Raw genomic sequence first — 25,275 nt, forward strand, 5'->3', positions numbered from 1 at the left:
AACCTGGAGATTTTTCACTTTTTATCTATCTTCTTCTACAGTTTTTCTCCGATTGTTTTCAAATTGGTGTCGTCGGGAAGATCTTGTCAACGCGCACAACTCCTGCGTGGCTGAATTTTGTTTTTGTTTCCTAGGGGCGAAATAAACCACCTTTTGCGCGGCGCGCTTCGAGGGGTAGTCGACTTTGGGCGCCCAAAAGTTTCTTACAGCGCGAATCGCGGTCTCTCTTTCTCGTGTCACTAATAGAAGGTCGAGCTATGTGAAGTACCCAAAAGTTGAATACGATTTTATGCCGGGATTTTAGCGAAATCTACCAAAATGTGAATTACGAATGAACGGGACGTCGGAACTGTGTATCGACAAAGGGAATGTGGTAACCCCCGACGAGATCTTACTGATGGTGGAGTCAAAACTTCAAACGCGAATTGCGAGTGCACGGTAAGTGAGAAAATAGTACCGACAAAGTGAACGTGGTAGCTTTCGGCAAGATCTTATTGATGGTGGAGTCAATATTGGCTAATAAAACACTGATCTGCCACACAAAAATGCGCTGAAGTCCCTTCGATCTCACACGAGGACTTTGATCATTTTTTTGTAAACACCAGTTTGGTTTCAGGAGTGGTCTTTCAACTGAGACTGCTTTGATTAATTTTTTTCATGATATTTATGAAAGCTTAAATAACAGTAAAAAAACTGCTGCCCTATATATTGACATGACCAAGGCCTTTGATACGGTTGACCACCGCATTCTTTTGGAAAAGTTGTGGCGAGTTACCTCTTTCAAAGAAAGCAGTGTGTTAGAATTGGAAACTATCTCAGCGAGGAAGGTTTATTGAAGCATGGAGTTCCTCAGGGCTCAGTCCTGGGACCGGTCTTATTCTTGATTTATATTAATGACCTTTGTGATGGGAATTTTTTAGGCAATATCACTGCGTTCGCTGATGATTTGGCTCTTACATATTTTGAATATTCACACGCATCCCTTCAAGCTAGTATGCAATGTGACTTAGAACTACTGCGCTACTGGTTCGATAAAAATTATATGGTTTTGAGTGATAAAACTAAGTACCAAATTTTTTCTATTAAAGAAAACATAATCTTCCAAAGTCTGTGTTACTTTCATGATTTAAACTGCACAAACAGATTAAATTGTTCCTGTTTGCAAATTGAAAATACCGAAAAAACTAAATACCTGGGGTTAATCATTATTTATTATCTTGGAAGGAGCATATTAGTAAATTAAAGCAAGAAATGTTTGGTGTTCTTCGTAAGTTTTATTTCCTAAGGAAGCAGCATAATCTAAGACATACTTTACCAGCTACAGTTCCTCGTTCAAAATTAACTCTGCATCAACAATTTTCAATGCAGCACGACTTTACAATCTCGTTTCTACTAAAATTGACAACAAAAGTAATCTCAATGTATTTTTATTGCAACTTCAAAAACCATTGTTGGCTACTGAAAACATTGAGGATGGTTTGTTTAGTTTTGCGGCTTAGTTTTTATGTGGTTTCGTAAATAGTCCTCATAATTTTTTATGTTTTATATAATATGCTTTTCTTTTTGGATTCTCTGAAATTATTTTTAAGTTATTTTATGATCATAGTTTACAAGTTATTTTATTCTCAGCTCTACTCAAATTTTAAAGACTGCTAGTAAATGTAATCCGTAATCTTTTCAGCTTTATTCATTATTATTATATTGTTTGTTGTTCTTATTATAAATGACTGGCTCTAATTCTCTTTTCGCGGGTATATAATATGCAATACATGAGGGAGGTCTCACCACGGACGTTGTCTATGGGACCCCTAATATTTCTCAATGTGATTTATTTACCAAGTTTAATTTTCTTTTTTTATTGTAAATGTTATTATATTGAGAAATAAACATATTATTATTTTTTGATTGAGCTAGGAAGCTATTCTGTCAAGAATTCGGCACATTTTTTTTGTATTCATTCTCGATCTTAAGTTTTTCGGCCTTATAGTAAACTTTATATCGACAAGTTGAACATCTTTTTTTATTCCAAATATACCCCTCTGAAGCTTGGTTTAGACATGTTGATGCTATTAAATAGGGCAAAAGCTGCGACTAAACATCAATAGGAACAAAGTTTTTATTAAAACAGTTTCTTATGACAGATATGAATATTAAATTATAACACAGGAGTCGTAGTGCGCTTATTGCGTGATTCCGGTGTTGTTTCCTTCCACGCAAACTCCGCAAAACTCTTCGTCTTCGATGAAGTCGATTTTCTGGCTTTTCCAAATTTTCTTAACGTGTCGCTTGTTCTGATGTCCGAATTTTTCACACCAACTTTTAAGTGTGCTCCTAGTCGTTAGATTGGCCTCACTTATTATTTTGATCACCATCCTGAATAATTGACCCATTCGAACATCATCTCAATATGGTTACAAGAAAAGTGAGGAAATATACAATATTTGGTGTATTGCATACGTTACAATCGCCTCATTCATTTGAGAGGAATAATAAAACCAGCAACAAGTGTAACACATATTTCTGTCAGAAAACCCATGTCTCGTAAACCCTACACTTTGCGACAAAAGCTTCTCTCAATTGAGACAATTTAATTTCCGACACAACAACGCTTAGATCATGAGAATCCGAACAGCCGTTCATGAGATAACGGAACACAAGGATAGAGGCAACAGTTCCAGAACTATGACGTCATCACTTCTGAGCGTGTCTTCCGGTGACAATTGGAAGGCACGTGCATGAAGACGCGGGGAAAAAATGTCACGATATATCACAAACTGAAACTTATTCCCAAAATCCCACAGCTAACAGTAAACAGCGTATACTGTAGTGTGCAAAAAATGGGGGTTAGAACCCTTTCCGTAATGGAACTATTGCTAGACTAGGTGATTAGCTCACGACACAATTCATCCCAGTTCTTTACTTCTTTGATTCTTCTATTAATGGAGTGTCTACTGTGAATCTATGGAAAACTAAAGACATTTCGTTACAGTCATAAAGGCATACTTAGGATCTGGATTTAGGGACGACGGTAAGCAAATGCTAGGACAAAGCCGAGATCATCGGAAATACGGATTGAACCCTTGTCCCTTGCCCTTGGACCCCTCTTCTGTCGCTAGTGAATAAGAAAGATGGCGACGTTTTACGTGGACTATTTATAGGTAACTGAACAACAGAACGGTCATGCCCTTTGGTCTGTGCAACGCCCCTGCAACTATTGAGAGATTAATGGAACTGGTATTGACAAGGCTGTCCTGGAAGACGTACCTTGTGTATTTGGACGACAAGCAACGAACCAGTAGGAAAGAAAAAGCACCAATGAGACAATATAACCCGAGCACTCAATTTGAAAGAATTGCAAGTCGGTGCTATTCCAAAGCCTGTGCTAACTTTTGAGCAGTCGCCCGATTAAAACCACTACCCCCAGTCAGACGGAATAGTAGCCTGAATAAGGCAGTAAGTGTGTATCGATTATGTCCGATCCCAAAGGTGATTGGGACCAATATCTACATTTATTCTTGATGGTTAAGAATATCAAACGCCGAAGCCGACAATGTGAAGTCGCTTAAAAATTACCGTGGAACGCGTTGTCGGGACATATTTTTCATCAACTTACCTAAACATGATCTGGAATTGGTGGGTTGAAAATTGCTTGCATTTTATGCACAGAACTGAATTTAACCAGGTTTGGTCTCAACGAAAGGAATTAATAATTTCTACCAGCCATAACCTCTTCATCAACCCCCTTATGTGGTCGGTTATAATTCCTTATATTTTAAACGCGGATTGTCGGAGGAGGGTACTCTCAAAGGGTGGAAAGGCACCTACAAAACGAAATGCAACATTTGGAATTTCTCTAAGGGTTTGATTCTTCTTGCATTATATAGCATAGATTTTTAAATATTTATGTGTAAAGATCCCCTTTCCATTAATCATCTACATTCTACAAATAAAGTAAACATCGATAGTATAGCATGCTACTCCTCCCGTATAACTACCACGATATCGACATGAACAGAATTTGCTTGGTGTATGAAAATTCACATATAAAGTACCGCAACGTCCATTAAGCTTATTTAAATCTCACGTTCGTGTGAAATATATTATAGTCCTTTTTTCAAGTTCAATGTTTTTTATTCTAGTTTAACAATGGCGACATCTTTAAACTTAAAATTGGATGCGTAATGATTACCTAATAGTACTTACGCCAAGTGATTGCTCGTTGAAAAACAAATTAACTGAAAGTTATTTCATGTAACCTCAACAATGCGATCGAAGCAATTTCCTGTGCGTGACCTGTAATATGCCACATTTACAATATTCGTATTCTTTACCTCTGTAAGTACACATTTTATCCCGATTTATGAAGAATTGACAATTTATGTACATGAATAATGTTATTACATTTAGTTAGGACTGAAAGACGAGGTTTCCTTATTTTCAAATATACGACAGTTTCTGCTACAATCTTTAGGAGGTGGTATTTCAAAATTTTTTACTCTAAATTTTCTTTTAAGTTAATAATGTTCCAAATGAATTAAGTGCTCTTTCTTTCTGTCAGTCGAAGGAAGGATCCATCATTTTTTAAAATTACGAGATAAAATTGCGTCACCGCTTTAGTACTAGATTAGCTCAGGTTTATAATAAATAAGTAGGGTAGAACTGAATCACATGCTGTTGTTGATAAGAAAACTACCAACTTTTTGCTGAGGTGTAGGATGAATGCAATTCGAAGAGAGAAAATTAATAAATCCGCCTTAAGTTGTCGTAGAGCTCAGTCCCAGTTTTCAAGAGCGGAAAATTAAATTCGTTTTTGGGTCTCGAGAGCGCCAACTGCGTGGTTCAAAATATAGTAAATTTTCGGCCGTCTGGTGGCAAGCGATCAAGCGCGACAAGTTGATGTCCTTCGAAAAAGTGACAGGCTTTCAGTTATATTAGCTTTTTATATTGTTCATTTGCCTATAATCTACGGAAAACCTGATACTGCCTTCTTTCTTCTTCACTAGCACCACAGGAGAGGTCCACGAGCTGCTTAGTCACCTGCCTGATAATTTTAAAATCTCGTTTCAAATTTACGAATAGCAGTCTTTAAGACGAGTACGGAAACTTGGCAGTCACTAAATTCTTACCCGTTCAAGCCATCGCTTTAATGATATTTGACATTCAATTATAGCGAAAATAATAATAATTGGCAGAAATTGTTCGTTTAATTACATCAAGTATACATATTACAATCAGAAGGTCGGAATATCATTAGCAGTCATATAAATCTTTCTTCTTCAATAAGTGCCACTAATTGCGTTTAGAAATCCTACAATGCATGTCCATTTGGGCAAACATATGTAGTGAAAGTGTATACAACTTTTAAAAACATTTAGCGAAAAAAGCTGCCCGACAGGGTAATAAAATTTAAATAGTCCCGAAATTTTACTGTGAAAGAGAAAATTTATGAGCGTAGTGTTTTCGCCGTACCCCTTTCGTTATATTCGGTATAACTAATTTATATTGTGAATCGGCTTTTAGATTAGGTATATATAGCATGGCGTGCGCTGCAGAAATTTGTGAAGTCCGAAAATTGAATCTGGAATAAATTGGTTTACTAAAAATAGGCTGAAATTAATAAGGCTTTAACACGCTATTTAATTGAAAGCGATTTGTATATCCTTACGGTTTTGAAGGGAACAAAATTATGACGAGAGTGATGTACAATTTTTTTCGATACGCCGGTAACAGGTTTAATTAAATGTAAAATGGCACTTACATTACAATCAAGTAGAGAGAGTTTGCACTAAAAAAATGAGCGTTTCCCTTATTTATAGCTTTAGGATATATTCCCTCTTTGCGTGCGTTACCTACGTAAATTTCACCCGTCTGTTAAGTTAGGTATTTCGTTTAGCTTTAGACTTATATATTCTTTGTTTCTTCACTTACCCGTCGATTACGTGTGTTGTTTCGGGATATATTAAACCTTATTTTTCGTTTATAATATTACTTGTTTACTTAAAAAAATTTGAAAAAAATTCCCTTTGGAGTCGTCCATTAATCATGTGATGTTTTTTATTAACTTTTTAACCCCTCCCCCCATGGTGAGTCTTAATACTAACCCCCTCCTGCTACCCAAAATCAAGTCTATTTTTTAAGTACAAAGTTTCCCAAAAATGTTCAAAATATGTTTAACTCTTTATCTTTAAATACAGGTTAGTACTTATATAATCTAATTTAATTCTGGCAAATTAAGGAAAATGTCCAAACAAACATTAAGGTTGCAAGTTAAAAAATCGCGCATTTTAGGGAAAAAAATAAAGACACGTAATTATCTCACCACTCATTCTTGTGATATTTCGTGATTTTTAGAGCGTCACGTGATTAATGGACGACGCCTTTTGAGAAGTATAAAAAAAATAAACAACAATATTGTTTACGATGCCCTGGTGATATTGACCCCATAAACCCTTGAAGAAAGATTTACTGAATCAACTTCCTCATTAGTGGGGCGATTTTTTAAAATTTCAGCAGTGGCCATTTTTATTAAAAGTAAGTCGATTCTTTACCACAAAGCCGAATGTATTGCACGCATGTGCAGAACTAATTTTTTTATTAGTGGTGCGATTTTTCTGAAATTGTAATGCTACTTCTTTCTAATAAAAGCAAACTAATCGCTTAGGTCTCGAAAACTGAGTGTTGAAAGAGATTGATTGCAAAGCGCAAATTATAGATGCTGGTCCATAAACAAGGCCACTCTTTAGTTACGCAGCCGTGAAATCACTTTCACCAAGGCCATGACTTTTTTCGTCTACGAAATCCCAAAGCCACAACCTGACTTGCTTCGAATTTCAACAAATAAAAAGAAAAACATAAACAAGTGAATAACCAAAAGTTATATTTTCATACATCACATCAGCAGTCTGAATTGTAGTGGTGAGGCTCGGTGAATTCTTCCTTGGGGTATTGATGGGGTCATGACTGGTAGCGTTTTAAAGTAGCTGTTAACGACGTTACGCCCAAATAGCGTTGGCAAAAAGCTCCATGGACATGCAAATTCCATGGCCAAAAGGGCACGCATACTGACCAATCTCGTATTAGCTGATATGATAATAACTGAGACAGACTTCACCAATGATGAACGTGGTGAAGTGGAAAGACCGATTACAGAATAATTTTAAGTTTATTCAATGAATAATTTATTCAATGGTTTATTGTAAGCAAATACATTACGAGAGAATTGTAAACGACAGGACCTGGATACTATAAAATAACGCAATGACAAGATTGTAAAAAACAAACATACAAAAATAAGAATCTATAACAAGTAAGGTATAAAAGCACAGATGCCAAACTTCTTTACACACACTGTGGAATTTCTCTGGCTAGGGAGTAAATGGTACTTGATAATAAAAAATTTCTTAAATTCCGCTTAAACCCAGTAATGCCGTTTGGATCTTGAATATGTCAGGGTACATTAAAAGTTTGTTATTAGACTATTTCGAGAGAGATTAGATAATAGAAACTGATTTCTCTAAATCCCCCCATGATGATGATACGCACGGAAATGAGATAGTACTGTCATCAGCGTACATTATGGTGCAGCATTCATTTAAATATTGAGGCAGATCATTTATGAACACACTAAATAAAATATGCCCCAGAATGGACCCTTGTGGGACACCTCCTATTCGTAGTCTTCATTGCAGAGTTATAATCAGGGACGCCTTTTCTAATATTGGCACATACGCCCACGTCCAAGCTTTGATGTAAATATTATCGAATGACTGCTCTTAAGCAATTTATCCAGGCGGGGCGGAAGGGCAATAGCAAGATACTCTCATTCTTTCATTCAGCGGGACATTTCTTTTACGCAAACAGTACCCGACACTACCTTCAAGACAATGCAACACAGGGTTTTCGGCTTTTCAAACTTGGGGATAAACTACTTTTATGAGCCCTAACAGCATATTTAAAAAATTGCTGTGGCTAGCACAGATACCATGCGCAGAACTGCGCATACGCGTTTTGCTCGAAAACTTTTCAGCTGTTTTTTAAGTCTAAGAATATGTGCACCAATAAATGTGGTTCTAATCGGTTCAGCCGTTTAGCCGCAAATGAGAGTACAGACGGACCGACAGACCGACATCATCGAGATTTTGTTTGATTCGGATTCCTGGTGCTTCAAAACGTGTATTTCCGTTGAAAAAGTGGGGGTCATTTTTTACTCTAATGCAATACCTACCTCCCTTTACTAACGTGCGGGTGGTAAAAATTCATGAGCGTTTGAGATGTTTGATGTTGTTATCAACAGTAATCATAATATAATTCAACAGATGTCTCAAAATAAAATGAGCACTTCGGCTTCGGCCTTTCGACTAGACTTCGCCTAATTTTTTTTGACATTAAAAACAATAGTTTATGAGTCTGCACCTGACAATATTCAAGAGCTAAGATGGGGTGCAATTATGATTTTGTGGGGGTACGGTGGTAAATGCTAAAACTAAGATAAACATCCCCTTAACTTCTCTCTAGCTATCCATATAGCTGTATACATGTGTTTTTTGCAGTCTTTGTTTTTCTATTAAAAAATTACAAATTACAATTACAAAAAAAGAACGAACAAATTTAGGCGTTTGTGTTTCGTAATCGCAAAGAACGGAACAACGGAAGAATGGCATACTGTCCCCAATTAAGTATTATATATGTGTGTCCTTGATGCTCGGAAATGTATTCTCATTAGCACCTTTCATACCATTACATGAAAACTATAAACTAAGTACCTGCCCTTTTTATAACTTACTTTTATTTAAATTCCGTATTCTCTTTATATCTTATTAGGTCGGAAGTACCCTAATTCGAGCGCTCCATTTCTCATATAACTTCCGCCTTTATTGCTTAAATTTAAACGCCGCTCCATTGCGTACACAGCATGGTTTATTATCTCTACCATCGTTCACTTTTAAGCTAAACTCAAAATTGAGTGATAACTTTGATCCAACCATATAAATAGTTATCGTGAGTGGTAGGCAGTTAGGCACGCGAGCAAGCATTTTCTATTTTTCTTGGATCAGAGGTTATAGGTTATCGACCTCTCAAAAAACAGAGTAATTACAAATTAAATGAGTAGATGTATTGGCCGAAGACATGCGGGCAAGCTAAGTGCTCATAATTGCGCTTTCGTATAGTTGACAAATGCACTGAAAGTGTTGTTTGTGAGTATGCACTAGGTAGAATTTTTGCATATTTATGCCAAAAACTTATCTGACAGAACCAATTCCGGCATTATGGCTCAATGCGCTGAGTTATAAATCCGGAGGTCGGGTGTTCGAACCTGGGTTGAGGTGAATTTTTCATCTGTGGCAGAGATGGAAATTACCTTAGACCAGTTTCGAGCATTCTGCCGGCTACTCCGAATTAGGTTTTCCTGCAGTTTTCCTAATTCGTATAAGGTAAATGCCGGAGTAGTATAGAACAACTGAAGACCTTCTGCAGAGGCACTTCTAAAAAGCATTATGCGGGTCACTCTGTAATTGGGCGCAAGCCTGTTGAGAGCTCAGAACAAGAGAGGGATAATAAATTCATTTTGAGTACAAATTTCTGCTTTGGTCAGTGACCATTGGTAGAATATCTACTCGCTTACCTCAAAAATAAGCAACATCTGGAGTGTAACATAGCTAATCAAACATATGGTTAAAGGGTCGCACTCCCGCGATTGGCTCAAACGTATTTCTCACGTGTAAATTTCGACAAGCATAACACAAATATTTTTGTTCAATTTTTCGCTAATATTTGAAGGTAAAATTTTATTGAAATATCTTAAACAAATAATGCGTCGACAAAGTAAGTTTTCTACAAAACTGATTCTTTTCGTTCGCCCTACGCATTAACACATATCAAACATCTGAGTGCTGAGATCTCAAGTCCTCAGACGGAGGACAGAATTCACGCAGGTATCAGTAGTATCTTTCTAAAAAATTTAACTAAAAGTTGACACAGTCTTATTTATATTTGCTATTGAGATTGAGACATAATGCTATTTGAGTGTAAAAACTTACAAAATTAATTGTTACAGGAAGCGTGTGAAACAATACGGAAATGTTCAGGACGCAATTACATCTGTGTGGAATAATTTTGGTAATCATCGTACCTGCAATTATTTCCATGGAAGGTAAGTACCTTGCCATTGTCATTTAATTAATCGTTTTTTAAGTTTAGTATTACAATTACATAAATTCTCATTTTCAATTCTAGTTTGTTTTTTCGTTCATGTTCTACCTACCACTTTATAAACAGTACATTTACATTTAATACAAACTAACGGGTTTGCACATCAACAGTACATTTACCACAAAGTTGTTGTTTGCTCGCATTTTTCTTGTTTATTAAAGTGTATGATAGAAGATTCCGCCGTTCGTTCGTGTTTGTCGTTGTTAATTAGAGCATACGAAATGATTCAACAGTGAGAAAAGCAGCAAGTTGTTTCATTAGCGATTGTAATTAATATTGTTTCTATATTATTAACATATTGTTTCAAATAACCGCAAACTGAGATTTTTACCGTATTTTCAAAAGTTACATTACTGTGAAAGTAACACATTTTTGAACAGATGGCTTTATATGCAAGAACCCATCCTTTCATCAATATCGCTAGTAACCACTACCTATAAAGTATTTTTATTTATTTTAGGAATAGACGTCTATTTACTGAATAGAATATAAAACATAGATGTTATGCATAAGATCTAATTGCCCTGGCTGTCAGCCATTTAAGTAAATTTTTGAATTTACCAGCCAAATGCAATTAAATATTATATCAAAATATATGAAATATATGAATCCATTTTTTGTAGACGTTTTTCTCCATTCTACATTTTTTCGAACTTTTTCCCTAATTTTTATTTCTTATCACCGTATTTGTTTTAGTCCGCAGGTTGCTTTGAGGAGCCATGTTTTACTTCATCAATATGGCGTTTTACATCAAATTTTAAAACTCTCCCGTTTACCGCAACCATGTTAATCTTTAGCTTGAATCGCCATTATTTTTCTAACAATACTGCACGGATTGTCCTTTGTGATCATAATACAAACGCACTGCAACGACAGGCAAAATGATAATCTGAAAAAAATGTTTAGTAACGAAGGTTACGTCAATTTGATAGAGATCTACGAAGAATATGACAACGTAATATGAGCAATCCTTTTTACACGACATTCCAGGGTAGGTCCGATAAATTTTTTGCCTGACCCTGTACCTATACTTATTTCGAACGGCAGATTCTACTATCATTATAAAGAATCTTATGTGTTAAACATTTTTCTGTATATCTTTTAACTAAGAGTGTATACGTCATGCTGAAAATGAAATACGATATACGGCAAATAAAAAAAAACAAAAGTTGGAAACTGTCGGTTTCAACAGGGTGGTGCACCCGCGCACAACTCCCTAATCGTGCGAGATTACATATCGGACAAATTTGTCCATTGTCCACGGCATTCGATCGATAGGTAGGTATTATATTTAGTAGTCTTCTACAATAACCAAAGACGAGAACTTACCGTCAATTCGGAGCACTATGACCGTATGTTAACTGATTATTTTGGGAGGGAAATTGAAGATTATGATCTGGTTTCTGGAAGACACCTGGTTCCAACAAGATGGGGCAACGATCCACAGAACACTCGGCCTGGAAGTACCGCGCACAAACGGTTGCTTGAAAACTAAACGGCATAATTAAAAAAAAATACAATTTAATTAAGCCACAAGAAAATACAATTATATGTAATTTTTAATTTACAAAATAAAACGGTGAGCACGGCGACAGTTAGCGGGACGGTACCGTATCCTGAGCGCCACCAGGAGGTTCGGAAATCCTGCTTCTGGGCACGGTCGGCGTATTCGGTACGGTTTCGGAACCCTCCAGGTAATCAGATGGAGGAAACGTAGATTCCAGGGAACGGGCGGTCGGTTACTAGCGAATAATCTCAAACAGAATTACGGTACACGGAAACGTTATCGGTTTCCCAAAGCAGGAACGGAAGTACGACTTAACGGGAAATAAAACAAAGGAAAGAAAATCCGTTTTATAATTAACTGAATGAAAATATCAAGCGCGACCCTTGAAATTAAACGGTACGGTATAATGCAAAATTGAACACTTTGAAAATGCGACAATATCGACAGATCACAAAGCTCTCTCTAAATCATGCTGTTACCTTATATAGAATTCCCAAAAAATGTGGAATGTGGAAATCGAGGTGGAAATGGAACTCAGATTTTCCAGCCGGCCGGCTTGGGTGATAACGTTCAACATTTTTGGCTTCCCGTCATCATACAATTGCGGGACCAGTCCCAAAACTCATGCCAATTACACTAGACAAGATCTAAGCAGACGATGTTTGCTGCAATACAATTGATTAGCTACCGGTATTTATAGTATACTCAATCAAATAGCCTGGTTGAAGTTTCCAAATTCGGTGGTCCAGTAAGACTCATTGTTAATTGCCATTTTTGAGTCAAGCGACGGGTTACTTTATTAGATTTATCTACGTGCAAGCGAGCGACCTTGCCGGTTTCTATCCTAGTTTTAAATTACCACTGAGCAATTGAAATCGGCCACTCATTTGTACAATATTCATTTTCCCTCCTCTTCCAATCGAAGGGAGCTTTCGGATACTGCTAATATCTCTACGGGAACGACTACAAACGCCAAATTAGATACAGTATCTTGATTTCCTTATCGGCGGCTACAACAACGCTACAACTTTAAGTAATTAGTTTTACCTTCTAGTTCCAACTCCTAGAAAATAAGTAAAAAGGTCCAGAACTACAATTTCTCGTAAAGAAGCGGCCGTTTTCAGTTCGTCGAAGCACTGAGTGTTTAGTAAAGCCGATAGCTTCCATCGATGTACCCCTGGTTAACATAGCAGTAAATTGACCTTAAAGAACCCGCGATTTGGTGCCTTTGGATGTCCTTTTGTGGAGGTATGCGAAATATCGTGTTTACGCGAACAATCCTCAAACGCTTGATCAATTGAAGGCCAACATTCGTGATGATATGCCCGAAATGTGTCACAATAAATTGAAATTTAAATTCCATCATTATCTGAATATTTAATGTGTTCTTTTATTACTTTCCCAGTCGACTGGAGTACAAATGTCACGAAAACAACGATTGCTTTGACTTTGTTCTGACTTTCATTCGTATCTGAATTCCCAATCCCAATATTCATTCTTGGTAAGTAGGTAAACCACATCATATTTGAGGAAGACCTACATACCTATGAAAGGCACGTTTTTGAAATATTAAACACGTATTCTTGTGTGCATGTGTAATACACAAATTAAGCTTCCTTGACGGTTGCTGTACAAATGATGTAGATATAGCGGATATAAAAATAAATTGATGTCACAAGTGTTCCCAAAATGGGTACCATCCTTGAAGTACCTCAACAACGTGTTACAAAATCGATATTTATATGTTCACGAGCCGTAATTTCAACTTGAAATTCTGCAAGCGAATGCTTAGGCGAGTCACTGAATTATGGCGAAATGCAACTTATTGTATTCGTACATCACGATTAAGTTATTATATGCGCACTGATTCGATATGTGTCAATGGTTTCGTTTATTAAATACAATGGCGAAAACCTAAATAATCGGAACGTCCCGCGGTTGATTACTAATAATTTCATTATAATGACATTAACGACGTGCAATTTGATTGCACAAGCTGTGATGCAACTTTCAGTCTTAAAAACGATATTTTTTTAATTTTAAACGATTGTTGTAAGCAAACGCCGTTTCGGGTCTGGTCACTTTAACACGGAAAACGTTGCAGTTAGAACTTCCGCTATAAGTAAAAGTGAACGTGCGTATTTCAAGAGAAATAAAGAGAATCAAGATTTTATTTCGAGCGTAACGTACTTACTTCTCATTTAATTTCAAGTAAAAATTGTAGGTACCTACCACAAAGATTGATAATAATAAGCAGTTGTACAAACTAACAATGACAGGCAATCTTTCTGCGAGTACTTACGCGTAAATTAGAAATCGACCGTGTGGTAGTGTAAGGGAAGGCAGAGAAATCGAATTAAATTAATTACCGAGATATGTTGTTTTATATTAACATAACCGATGAGATCCATTTTTTCTAATTTGTGCACCTTTTTCTATGGAGAAATCGCGAAACGTATTTTTGAGTGTTGTGTGGTCTTGAGAGTAACACACTGAATGTGTGACTGTACAAAACTCAATGCTTCCATTGCGTGGGAGATATTTTAAGAATAAAAGTTTGCGATTAAGTACTGGCCTTTTATCCCATCCGGGCGGGTGGAGCACTGGAAAAATAAATCTCGCTAAGCTCTTATTTAATAAATTTGCGTACCTACCACATTGATGCAGCAAGAAAGTTGTTCTCGAAGAACTTCGAAATCATATACCTTATTATAAAGTAGGTAGGGGAAAAGTAAGCTTACGGGCATTGACATTTCGATGAGCGAACTCAAATAACTTAAATTGTGCTTGATGTGAATCTTTTTTCAAGTAAATTGTTTTCTCGTTATTATTAAGAAAACTGGTACTGATGTGACTATTGAAGTTACAAAAAGTAACCTTCGGTAGTAATAGTAAGTCCCCACACAAATGGCATGAAAAATTAAATAAACGTGTAAACAAATATAGCAAACGAACTCCTGGGTATGGCTATAGCATGTGCAAAATCAAATTTTGAAATTGGTGCTATATTTGCTTTTATTCCAAGCGGCTGTGTCGAATTTCATTGACCCAAAATCGTCCTCAAACCTTCATTTTCATGCCTATTTTCTGTCAGGAAATTTTAGTTTCCATGACATAGGCAGAGCACACTACGGGCGCATTTTTGACATTTCCAAATGTCTATAATGACTCCTGTCATCACTGACAAATTGACATTAATCAAAAGTTCTATATAAAAATTGAAATTTTATATTAAAAGACGATTTCGGATAAAATTTAATACAAAACTCGTCAGTAAAATGTCATTACGTGATTCGAAAATTAAAGTACTCGGCCCCAAAGGGACCTCGCCAGTAATGTATCATTTTCCTGACATTTATGTAAATAACTATTATTGCTTCCAAGTGCCTATGTATCAATTTCATAAATAAAAAGTTTGCACTTCGGTTTATACATGGTCGAGTTGCGAAAAGGGCACTGTGAATTTTGAATCGATTAGACTCTACTTTTGGCATTGCGTATTAATGGCTAAAGGTATGGCTATATTGAATATCATGCACTTCATTTCATAACTAACGGAGATGTCAAAACCAAAAGGGCCTCCCTTATTTTTTGGCCTACGTTGTCATTTCACGAACTCCAATCTACAAATTTGATAAAGCTGCAAAATTTCATCGTAATCGGTCTATTTGTTTTGGAGATATCGTGCTAACGGAGGGACTTACGGACAGACACCGCAAAATTATAAACTCTTAGCTAGTGACTATAATTTAATTTACAAGAAAAATAATAAATTTACAAATTATAGTCACTAAATCATGTGAGCAGGTAAGGCTACACCTGAGCACCACTGCACTGCACACCGTCCCACTGCTCAGCAGGTGCGGTTAAGTCGCCTAGTGCGAAGGGTCACTAAAGGGAAAGTGGCGGCCCGCTACTGGTAAATGCTAAAACAAAGTTAAAACGCACAGCAATTTCCTTAAGCGGGAACAGTAAATAATCGGATTCGGTAGCGGTATCTACGGGAAAACAAATGCAGGAAAGCGAAACAATATCCCCCTATCCTCATTTAGAATTAATGAAACGGAAAGTAACAAAAAGTTTATCTTCCAATTAAACGGAGCGATAGATATTAGAAAGATAGATAAACGTATAAAGCAAAATAGTTAATTGTATAAATAGAGAAGAAAGTGGAGTTTTTCAACTCGAGTTCAAAGTTTGACACATATGACATGAGCGTAGATATATCGTATGCAATAATGACGTTTGACACATAGCAATCTAGATACGGGTATGTTTTAATTTTAAATGTCATTATTAAGATTAACGCAGCAATTGTTTTTTACTTTCCTCACTAGAGAGGAAAATCACATGTTCTTCGCCCTTTTTAGAGACGAAAGTAGTTGTTTCTAAAGTAGTTTGAGAAAAAAATATTTTAGGTTCCGGTTAAAAGGCAAACTCATAGCCTCTAAACAACGGCTTTTACCATTCGGCTACGCCATGGAGGGAAAGATGGGTTTTACCTGCTCGACGGCGTGTGCTTGCGATAACGCTCGAAAATTAAAACTTCTGTAATTAATTGTGCGGCCCGCGGACAAATTCAAATTAATTAATACCCCACACGACTAAGTAGAATGACGTGTACTGCAACACATTTGTTTTGCTACTGTTAATTTCAGTTACTTAATTGGGCGAATTGAAATTTCTAAAATCGGTAGTACAATTAACAAACATTGTTAATTGGAATTTCTCAAGTCGGCATAAGCCGCATAAGGGTCTTTATCACTCTGATAACGGCGTAAACTTGCATGGCTTTGCAGTTTTAATGCTCCTACCTAAGATAGGAAACCAAAATCATCTAAATAATTACCTACTTAACGTGCTCAGATTCTAAAATATTTTCGCCCTCGTCTTCTAAATGAGAAGAGCTTTGGGACAATGGAAATATCTTGACGGGAACATAGATTAAGCAAGCCTACGCGGAAATTATTTAGAAAAGGAACTCAGGAGGAAGTTTTAAGGACAGAGTAAAGAAAATTTAAAGAAAACATGACCTGGATTTTATTTTTTCCTATACAGTCAAATATTTTCAATTAATATTCTAATATTTTAATTGTGCACGGAATACTTCAACAATAATACAATAATCATGATACAAACTAAGAAGGCACATTTCAAATAAAAGACATGAAGGTAATATTACAACAACATGCTAAACCAATTTTCAGAAAACAAATTTTATAAAAAAAATACTCGAAATGTCAGATTTGTGTCGCCTTAGGTGGGGATTGTAACGGGGGCCCACTATGCAGTTAAAAAATTTTCGATTTTATTTGGGTACGAACACGTAAAATTTCATACGTATGTGCCGATTCATGTAAATAGAAATCTCGAGTAGGTTTATTGGCGACAGCCAGGCGGGTTTGGATGGCGTGGGATACGATTACATACGATAAAAACAGACGCGAGTCATCAAGTGTGCGTTGGTTCCTTTTCGGTTTTTCATAATGGCAACGATTACAGATAAGAATGGCAGATTGCGGTTGGCGGGGAAGTGTGACGCAAGCTGCGGAAGGGTTGCGGAAACTGATGGATTCAAAACTCCATAACCCGGAAACGATTGAATTTAGGTACATTACGCTTATTACAAATTTTGCTTAACATTGAGAGAAGAATTGAAATATTGCGCCTTTATGAGCAACTCTGTATAATTAAAATTATTACTACCTAGCAAACATTGAAGAACCTCAAAACTTTTGTATAAAACATATTTCGATATCTTGTATATTTTCGTCGATAATCGACCGTTTCCAGACTTATCAGCGACCCTATGTATCTTTCTAGCGACTCCCTTCGAAAATTTACCAAAAAAGTCGGCGTGAAAATGTATCTCATTCTTTGTCGAAAAATTCAACCGAAAGCATAAGGTTACGCTGGTTAGAAAACAAAACGATTTCCTCTTAATTAGTATAATGCAAGATGATGCCAAATAAATCGAGTGTGAATGTTTATTTCTCGTTTGTATTCCAATGAATTGTGACTATAGTCGATACTTATTGCCTCCAAAGTTACTTAAAACATTGTACAACACAATGCCTCTAATCAACGTATGTAGATTGTGGATGCCTTCAAGAGACGGAAGAAACAGCACTACTTATTTATTACTTTTACTTGTTTTCTCAAAAGGCCGCTTTTTTGGAGATAAAACTTAAAACGATGTTTAAAAGATGCAATGCAATGGATCATATAACGACTTCCCGTAAATTGACCTATAGAGTATATAGGTATAAAAATTGATCGTCAGAAAATTGTTATGCAAGACGGGAACTTTGAATAATGTTCGAAGAGGATTTACGTTCAAGCACCTTTTGGTATACATCCATCGTATCGAAACTACGTCAAATAACCATAAAATTTGAGAGTAAAATTGAACGAAGGAGGAATATTAAGGTCTTTACTTGCTGTACACGTTCTAAGTACTTCTAAAATACCAAATAACCGTATGGCTTTTAAAATTTTACAACTTTCTGCCATTTACTACCACTTTTGCCAGTTTCATTGAATTTATTTAATTGAAATTTATGCAACAGACAAAATTTATGTTTCGATCGTAAAATACTTTTCCGGATAGGAAGAGAATCGTAAACGTCTCTTATTGACACTTGTATGCTGCTGATGTTATACAAAAAAAGAACCTTCGTCGTGTTCTTATATTCAAATTAAGAAATTTGTTTCCGTACTTATACCGATATACTTTCACAATTTCTAAGCTATTTGTTCTGAACGTCAACGTTGTACATAGGTCAAAGTATGTGCTTCGGTTTTTGTAATAAAATAAACTGCACCAATATAGACAACGAGCGACAAGTCACTTCCGGTTGACGAGTATTTACCAAAATTGAATCACTTAGTCTCTTGCCCATTGGCTACCTATTACTAAAAACAGAACTGGAAAGTTTGAAACCGTTCCCGAGTTATCATGTACACAGGCGGACGGGCGGCCAGACAGACGGAGGGACAGAAAGCCCAAAATCATAAACTCGCTTTTTGTCGCTCGTTAATAAAGTAACTGTGTCTCAAACTACAATTATAGTCAGGAGTCATCAATTTTGAAACATTATCTGGTGGTGGTGGTTAGCTCATTTCCCCTCCACAATTGTACTTGATTGTAGGTTTTGTAACGGGCACCCTTGAATGGGGTTGATTTCTGTTTCTTCATTTCGTTACGGTAGCCCAGTTTTAGTGAGCATACAGGGTGTTTTCATTAAATTAAATTAAATTAAAATTAATTAAATAAGTCCGTAGATTCCTAAATAAAATTGGCGATCTTTATTTTTATGAGTGACTGGTTTCCTTGTGAGTACAGTGGCGGCTCATGAGTTCTGAAAGAGGATAAGCACAAGTGTAACTCATACCTATTATTTTTTGTACATCAAACAAATTCTTCTATTTTTGAAGTCGTTAATGACTTTGTTGTTAAAATTGGGAATAGACTGATAGAACTTCCTTTCTACTTATAGCTCGGCCAATGCGTTCAGTCGTGTGTCAATCGTGTAGGAACAGCACTTAATAATCTCCGTTGGACTATTTCATCAAGAATTGTTTGTTCTGGCGACCGAGCAATGAATATGTAGTGAAAATCTAGAGGTATATGACGAAATCAATTGTCAGAGTGCAATTAGAAATGACAGTTATCATTTAACATTTTTCTGCGTTGTATTTGTTGAATTGTTTGTGTTTCATTAATATGTGCTAATAAAAACAATAATGGACTATTTGATATTTCCGTAAGTCATCAAGGTAACGTGCTGTGGCGGTAACGAAATATCGAAGTGGTCGAGAAGTAACCTAGTGATGAGGTAACTGAGGAGATGGAGAGAATAATAAAGAACAGTAATTTTGAACGTTTGAAATAAAAACTTTTCGTACTTCCGAGACTAAAGTAACAACTTCACTCCATTATGACAAGTACTAAAGTGTCACTTTTTGTCCGCCGGGATTAAATTTGGACGAAAATCCCGGAAGGATGAATTACTAAAGGCAATTTCAGTAGTTTGTTCCACATTTTGTATGCTGCACTACTTCTTAAACGCATCGTACTGCTGCTCATACAGTTTTTTGGATTTCGGTGGTATCAATTCTTTACCTAATTGGCTGCTTTTTATCAATATCAATAGACCTTTGTCACCCACCACCAAAATTATGACACTAGCAATGACAGTTTCCAAATTATTTTGTTACCATAGCATAGGATTGTCGTACCAACGCAACGTTCCTATGGTAACTTGTTAAGCAGCGATTTTTTGAAAAGAACGCGTTTTCTAACTCCATACATATTAAGTGTTTAGTTTCGGAAGTACGAAAAATATCGTATATACCTTGCGACTGAAGTAGTGGTCTTAATTAAAAGTACTACTTCAGTCCTGCGGTATATAATATACTATTTCTACTTTTAACATTCAGTGGTCTACGAATATTTCTTTAGTATTCGCTAAAACCCACATTGGTGACCCCGACGTGATTCGCATTATGTTTGTGTAGTTCTACGTGACAAGATCATAGAGGTTAAGCCTGGTACAACCTTTAACACTGCTTCTAATTCCGCCGCAGTGCACGCTGCCTCCATTACACCTGGTACAGATCTAATTTCTCAGCGTTTGGACAAACTTTTCCGACAGATCTCAGTTATGCAAATTGCAGAGTAAAACCCCGTCAACTAACCGTCAAAATCGACATCGTTCTCCGTCAGCTACAAATTCATCAATAATTATTTACTGGTACCATCGACGATTTGGCGACCATGCCAACAAGTGCACGAAACCCTGTTATTTCAATTCAATAAACTCCACCGGCAGTCAGTAATGGCGGCAGCATCTTTAAATATCCCTCCTTTCGAACTATTCGACGAGAAAAAGGAAGACTTTCGGGTGTACCACGAGCGTTTTGAAAATTATCTTAGACTGAGGGAAATTTACGGGAACAAAGAAAAATCCAAATCAGTTCTCCTTGGATCTATTGGAGTTGTTTACTATGGGGTCCTTAAGACATTAGTCGCTCCTCAACAACCATCTGACCTGTTTTATGATGAGTTAGTAACTAGCTTAGAAAAACATTTATCGCCGGAGAAAAATATGCTACTGTCGCAGCATTTTTTTCTATCGACCGGGGCAAACCAAACAATTGCCGAATACGTAGCAGATCTACGGAAAGGTCGCGAATCCTGCCAATTTAGAATGAAGTGCGAATGCGATAAAGAAAACTCCGTAGCTGATTTATTTTTATGAGCACAATTTATAAGAGAGATAAGGGATACTTGGATTACAGAGCAATTACTACAATCTAAGCATACCGAATATTCCGATATTGTCCAAAAAGCCATCGCGCTTGAGGCAGCCAGAGCAGATAGCCGCAGCGTCATGGCCAAGCACCTCCTTCATCGAATGTATCCAATTCAGCAGCAAATACATCCATCAATACAATGGCACAGGTGCCGATATCCAAATGAAATCAAGCCAAGAGCAGACCGAGGCATCAAAACGATCATGAATCTCGAGACTTTTCCACCAATCGCAGTAATAAATCGAGTGGAAATACTGCGCGTAAGTATTCATGTATTCGAGTAAATTATTGTGAGCTAGGCCTAGATTGTCTATGCCTCCGTTGTGGACGAGACAATCATGTCGCGAAAGACTGCCGTAGTGATCCGAGTAATGTGTCTTGTACAAAGGACACGTCGCCAGAGTGTGCATTAAGTCGCGTCTACAGCAACGTGGTAAAGCCGTCGTAGTGAATCAAATCAACTCCGTCAAAATGAATGAAATGCCGTCGACGTCACAGAACAATTCAAATGAAGAAACTTCTAGTGTTTCAAACGTGGATTCCTCGGAAAATAACGCGTCGCGAAAGTACTATACGTATGTGAACATTGAAGGTAAGAGCGTTCAGTGTGAAGTAGACTCAGGTTCAGAATTTACATTGCTACCAGAAAATCTATTTCTATTTAAGTGGAAACCGGTACTAGTTCCGTACGTATACCAAACAAACGTTCAAACCACATGGTAAGCTACGAGTCAGTGTTCAGTACCGCCTCAAAGATAATCCATCTTATTTGGATTTATACGTGGTACCGCCGGGATACGACCCATTACTCGGAAGAGAATGGATTCGTCACCTAGGCATTGAATTACAGGAGTCAAGAGGTTGACGAAACAGTGGTAAATCGAGAGTGCGTCAGTAATAGGGCCATTCAAATTAATTTAGTCGACGACATACGAGCAAAATATTCTTCAATATTCGAACAGAAAATTGGTTGTGTACCAAACGTCGTAATCAAACTTGCGTTGCGCGAAAATGTGAAACCCGTGTACATACGCGAACGAAGTATACCGTATGCGTTGCGCGACGACGTCAATCGAGAACTATACTGCATTCACTATAAGAAGGTAGTAGATGGCACTATGTTTGAAGATAAACACACACAGGAAAAATATAAAACGGCACCAAATTATTGTAAAGAAGAAATATCCAGTACTGCGAACAGAAATAAATCTTTGACATTAACAGTTAATGACACTTCGGCAGTTTAGTTGGCAACATAAACTACCAGCTTACAAAATTCGCCACTCGTTTTATGTTTCAGTGTAATACTGACTCATTGAAGGTCAAAGCTTCCCTATGCTTTCTACCGCTACCTTCTTAAAATGAATACAGTATAGAATTCCTGGAATCAGCCGAAATCATCTCTTAAGTGCGAAAAAGGTGACTGGGGTTCACCGTTGGTGGTAGTTCGCAAACCTCAAGTAGGCCAGTCATATTAGACAATTTTTTTGCCAAACATTGCAAAAAATACTGTAAAGTTGCATTTTTAATATGTTGTTAGGGACTACCTAGACGGTATAAATCTAGATTTGCAACCCTTAGAAACAAGAGTCAGCCGATGTACAGAGTGAAAATCGAGAAATATTTGGACTTTTTTCAGTTTTTCGCAAAAAAATAAGTAAAGGAGTGTTCTAAAGAGGAAATGTTATTATCTCTTCTAAAGTAGAGAAAATTACCTAAAAGGCGAGCTATGTGCGGGATCTGTAACCCAATTAGTTTCAGAGGTACAGCTCTGTGAATATTGACAAGGTCCGAAGTTCACATGTGAAGAAAAAGCTGGAATGGAAAAAATTCTAAGTGGTAGTGTTGATATCTTCAGCGTAGAAGAAAATGATGTATATGTTAGGTTCTAAGCGCCAAATTCCGTACTGTCTTAGAAAACCTGGAGCCAAACGGCCCAACTTCCAAACTATGGATTCAGTACTACCGGATGACCTCGCTTTTGAAACAGTTCATTCAGGCAGAGCGGATGGGTGATTGGGAGCTTTACCTACATTGCGTCAAAGTGATGTTGCCGTATTTCCATTCGGCAGAACATTTTAATTATGCAAAAAGTGCTAGACTATATTTACAAGATATGGAAACCCTTGAGCAACGAATGACTCCATATGAGTACAGGATGTTTTCGAAAGGAGGATTCACCATCCGTCGCTCTGATAAATTCTGGTCTGGTCTGTGGTCTGACCTTACAATTGAACAAGTGCTGATGAGGTCCATGAAGAGGCAAGGTGGTTTGACTCATGGAAGAGGAATTTCAAGCAGCGTACTCTCCCGTTGGTCACAGGGAATGGTGTTGATGTTGAATATCTGTAACGAAGTAGAACGCTTCAGTAAGTAAGTGCGGTATCGCCTTATATAACGGAGCAACATGTAGACACGAGGCAAGCTCGGGTTGTCAGAGACACTGTTGATACTTGTAAACTGAAGGACTGGTTTGGTATCCATCCTCCTTTCCCAATTAGTGAACAGTTAATATCTATAAGCAGTGGATTAGTCGGAGGCTCACAAATTAATTGCCATCTTGCATATGAGGTGAGGTTGAAAGGAGTAAAAAAAATTGTAAGCGAAACTTTTCATACAGTGAAGTTAAAAAGGAAGGACAAGGTGATGACACTGGGTTCTCTCACCAGGTCCGTGAAAGTTATGAAGAAGCGAGTTGATGTGGATCCTCTGACAATCTTCCAGGGTGTCTGCAGAACGAAACGATCTGACGAACAACTCAAAGATCACTTCATGTTCGAGTTAGCTCCATACCCTATGGCACTTTTTACTGAAGAGGGTATGAGAAAAGGTACCAAGTCCTCGTTTTATACTGCCTTCACTCCTCTTCAAGAAAACATCCGTTTCAGTAGTGCATACTTCGTGACAGATGGTGGTTACCTCCTACACAAGGTTGTATGGCACCGCAATGATTTAATTAGAGGTATCATTGCAGGGTATTCCACGTACATATTAAAACATTTCGGTCCGAACGTATCCGTGGTAATCGATGGTTACCCGGATAATGCAGCTCATAAGAACACGAAAAGTGCTGAGCGATCACGGCGATCTGCTGCACTCACTGGAGATATCCACTTCAATGAGAACACGCTGATCAGAACAACGCAGGAAAAGTTCTTATCCAACGAAAAAAACAAGCATCGTCTCATTCAAATGCTGATGGCAGAATTCGACCGTCAGGGTATTTCAACAATGCAAGACGAAGAAGACGCCGATGTCCTCATTGTTAAAACTGCAATCTCCAAGAGTCACAACTTTCCCCGGGTTTTCATCACCTCACATAATGCGATACAACAATTTTGTCAAGAGTTCTGCAAATGCTAAAATCAATCTGGCACGACTTCCACCCACTAAAGATGCAACCAAATATCACTCATTTCGTGCGTACCACCAGGTACAGAAGTGGCTTGGAGTCAAAAAGAATCCAACACTTTGGAGATGGATGGCCACGGATCAGAGCCTACTTCCGATCTCTATGATGCAGAACGCAGCTCTTTCGCTTCTTCTGAAGAATCTGTCCTGCAGATGCAAAAAAGGTTGCTCCGGTTCGTGTTCTTGCATGATGGCTGGTATGAGATGCTCTTTAATGTGCAAACACTGCGAAGGCATCAATTGCACGAACATACCAAGAGTCGAGGAGTTGGATGAAGAGGAGATCTACGCAGATGTGGAGTCACCTCCAGACAACCTTGATAGCGTCTTCTCTCTTCAACCTAAATATAGCCAACAAGGAAGTTCAAGTACAAGCGATGACTCTTCGCCTCCTCCAAAGATCGCCCGAAAATGATTGTTACAGTTCACCATTACCTCGATTTTAAGTTGTTATAATGTAATGTCTAATGTAATTATTTTATTTTCTTTTTTTTTTTTGAAAACTTGTCAATATAGCAAATTGCTAACACTCCGCCCACTATAAAATAAAGGCAATAATAGTTATTTATGTATTAAGCGCATAATAGTGATGTTTATATTCTCGAGGGCGACGAGTAAAAAAGCTCGAAGCTTTTTAGTCGCCCGAGAGTATAAACATCATTTTATGCCCGTGGTACATACACAATTTTATATCTGATAAATAGTTTTCTTCGTCAAAGTAAATATTCGTTTACAAAGTAATTCATTATGTTTGATCAAGTATGCGTGGTTCGAATTTGTTAATGTGATTGAAACCACCCAAACGTCAAACGTAAGGTAAACGCACCGAT

The 25,275-nt window shown here is 37.2% G+C and overlaps 1 protein-coding gene and 1 long non-coding RNA gene across 3 annotated transcripts in view; one reads left to right on the forward strand and one right to left on the reverse strand.

The window, feature by feature from the left end:
* The window catches only part of LOC116174103 (balbiani ring protein 3-like), an 89,678-nt gene that overhangs the window by 5,653 nt on the left and 58,750 nt on the right, over positions 1-25,275 (forward strand). For both annotated transcript variants that reach the window (XM_031491913.1, XM_031491922.1), the window contains exon 2: positions 10,055-10,150. In XM_031491913.1, coding sequence (XP_031347773.1) covers positions 10,078-10,150 — 73 coding nt within the window. In that variant the 5' untranslated portion in view covers positions 10,055-10,077. The remainder of the gene's footprint in view (positions 1-10,054; positions 10,151-25,275) is intronic.
* LOC116174139 lies at positions 11,714-14,272 on the reverse strand. Its single transcript, XR_004146038.1, has 2 exons — positions 12,764-14,272; positions 11,714-12,679 (listed from the first exon to the last, which is right to left on the reverse strand). It is a non-coding gene; the product is annotated as an uncharacterized LOC116174139 (long non-coding RNA).

Source organism: Photinus pyralis, unplaced genomic scaffold (assembly GCF_008802855.1).
Source record: "Photinus pyralis isolate 1611_PpyrPB1 unplaced genomic scaffold, Ppyr1.3 Ppyr1.4_LG1, whole genome shotgun sequence".
Classification (NCBI taxonomy): domain Eukaryota; kingdom Metazoa; phylum Arthropoda; class Insecta; order Coleoptera; family Lampyridae; genus Photinus; species Photinus pyralis.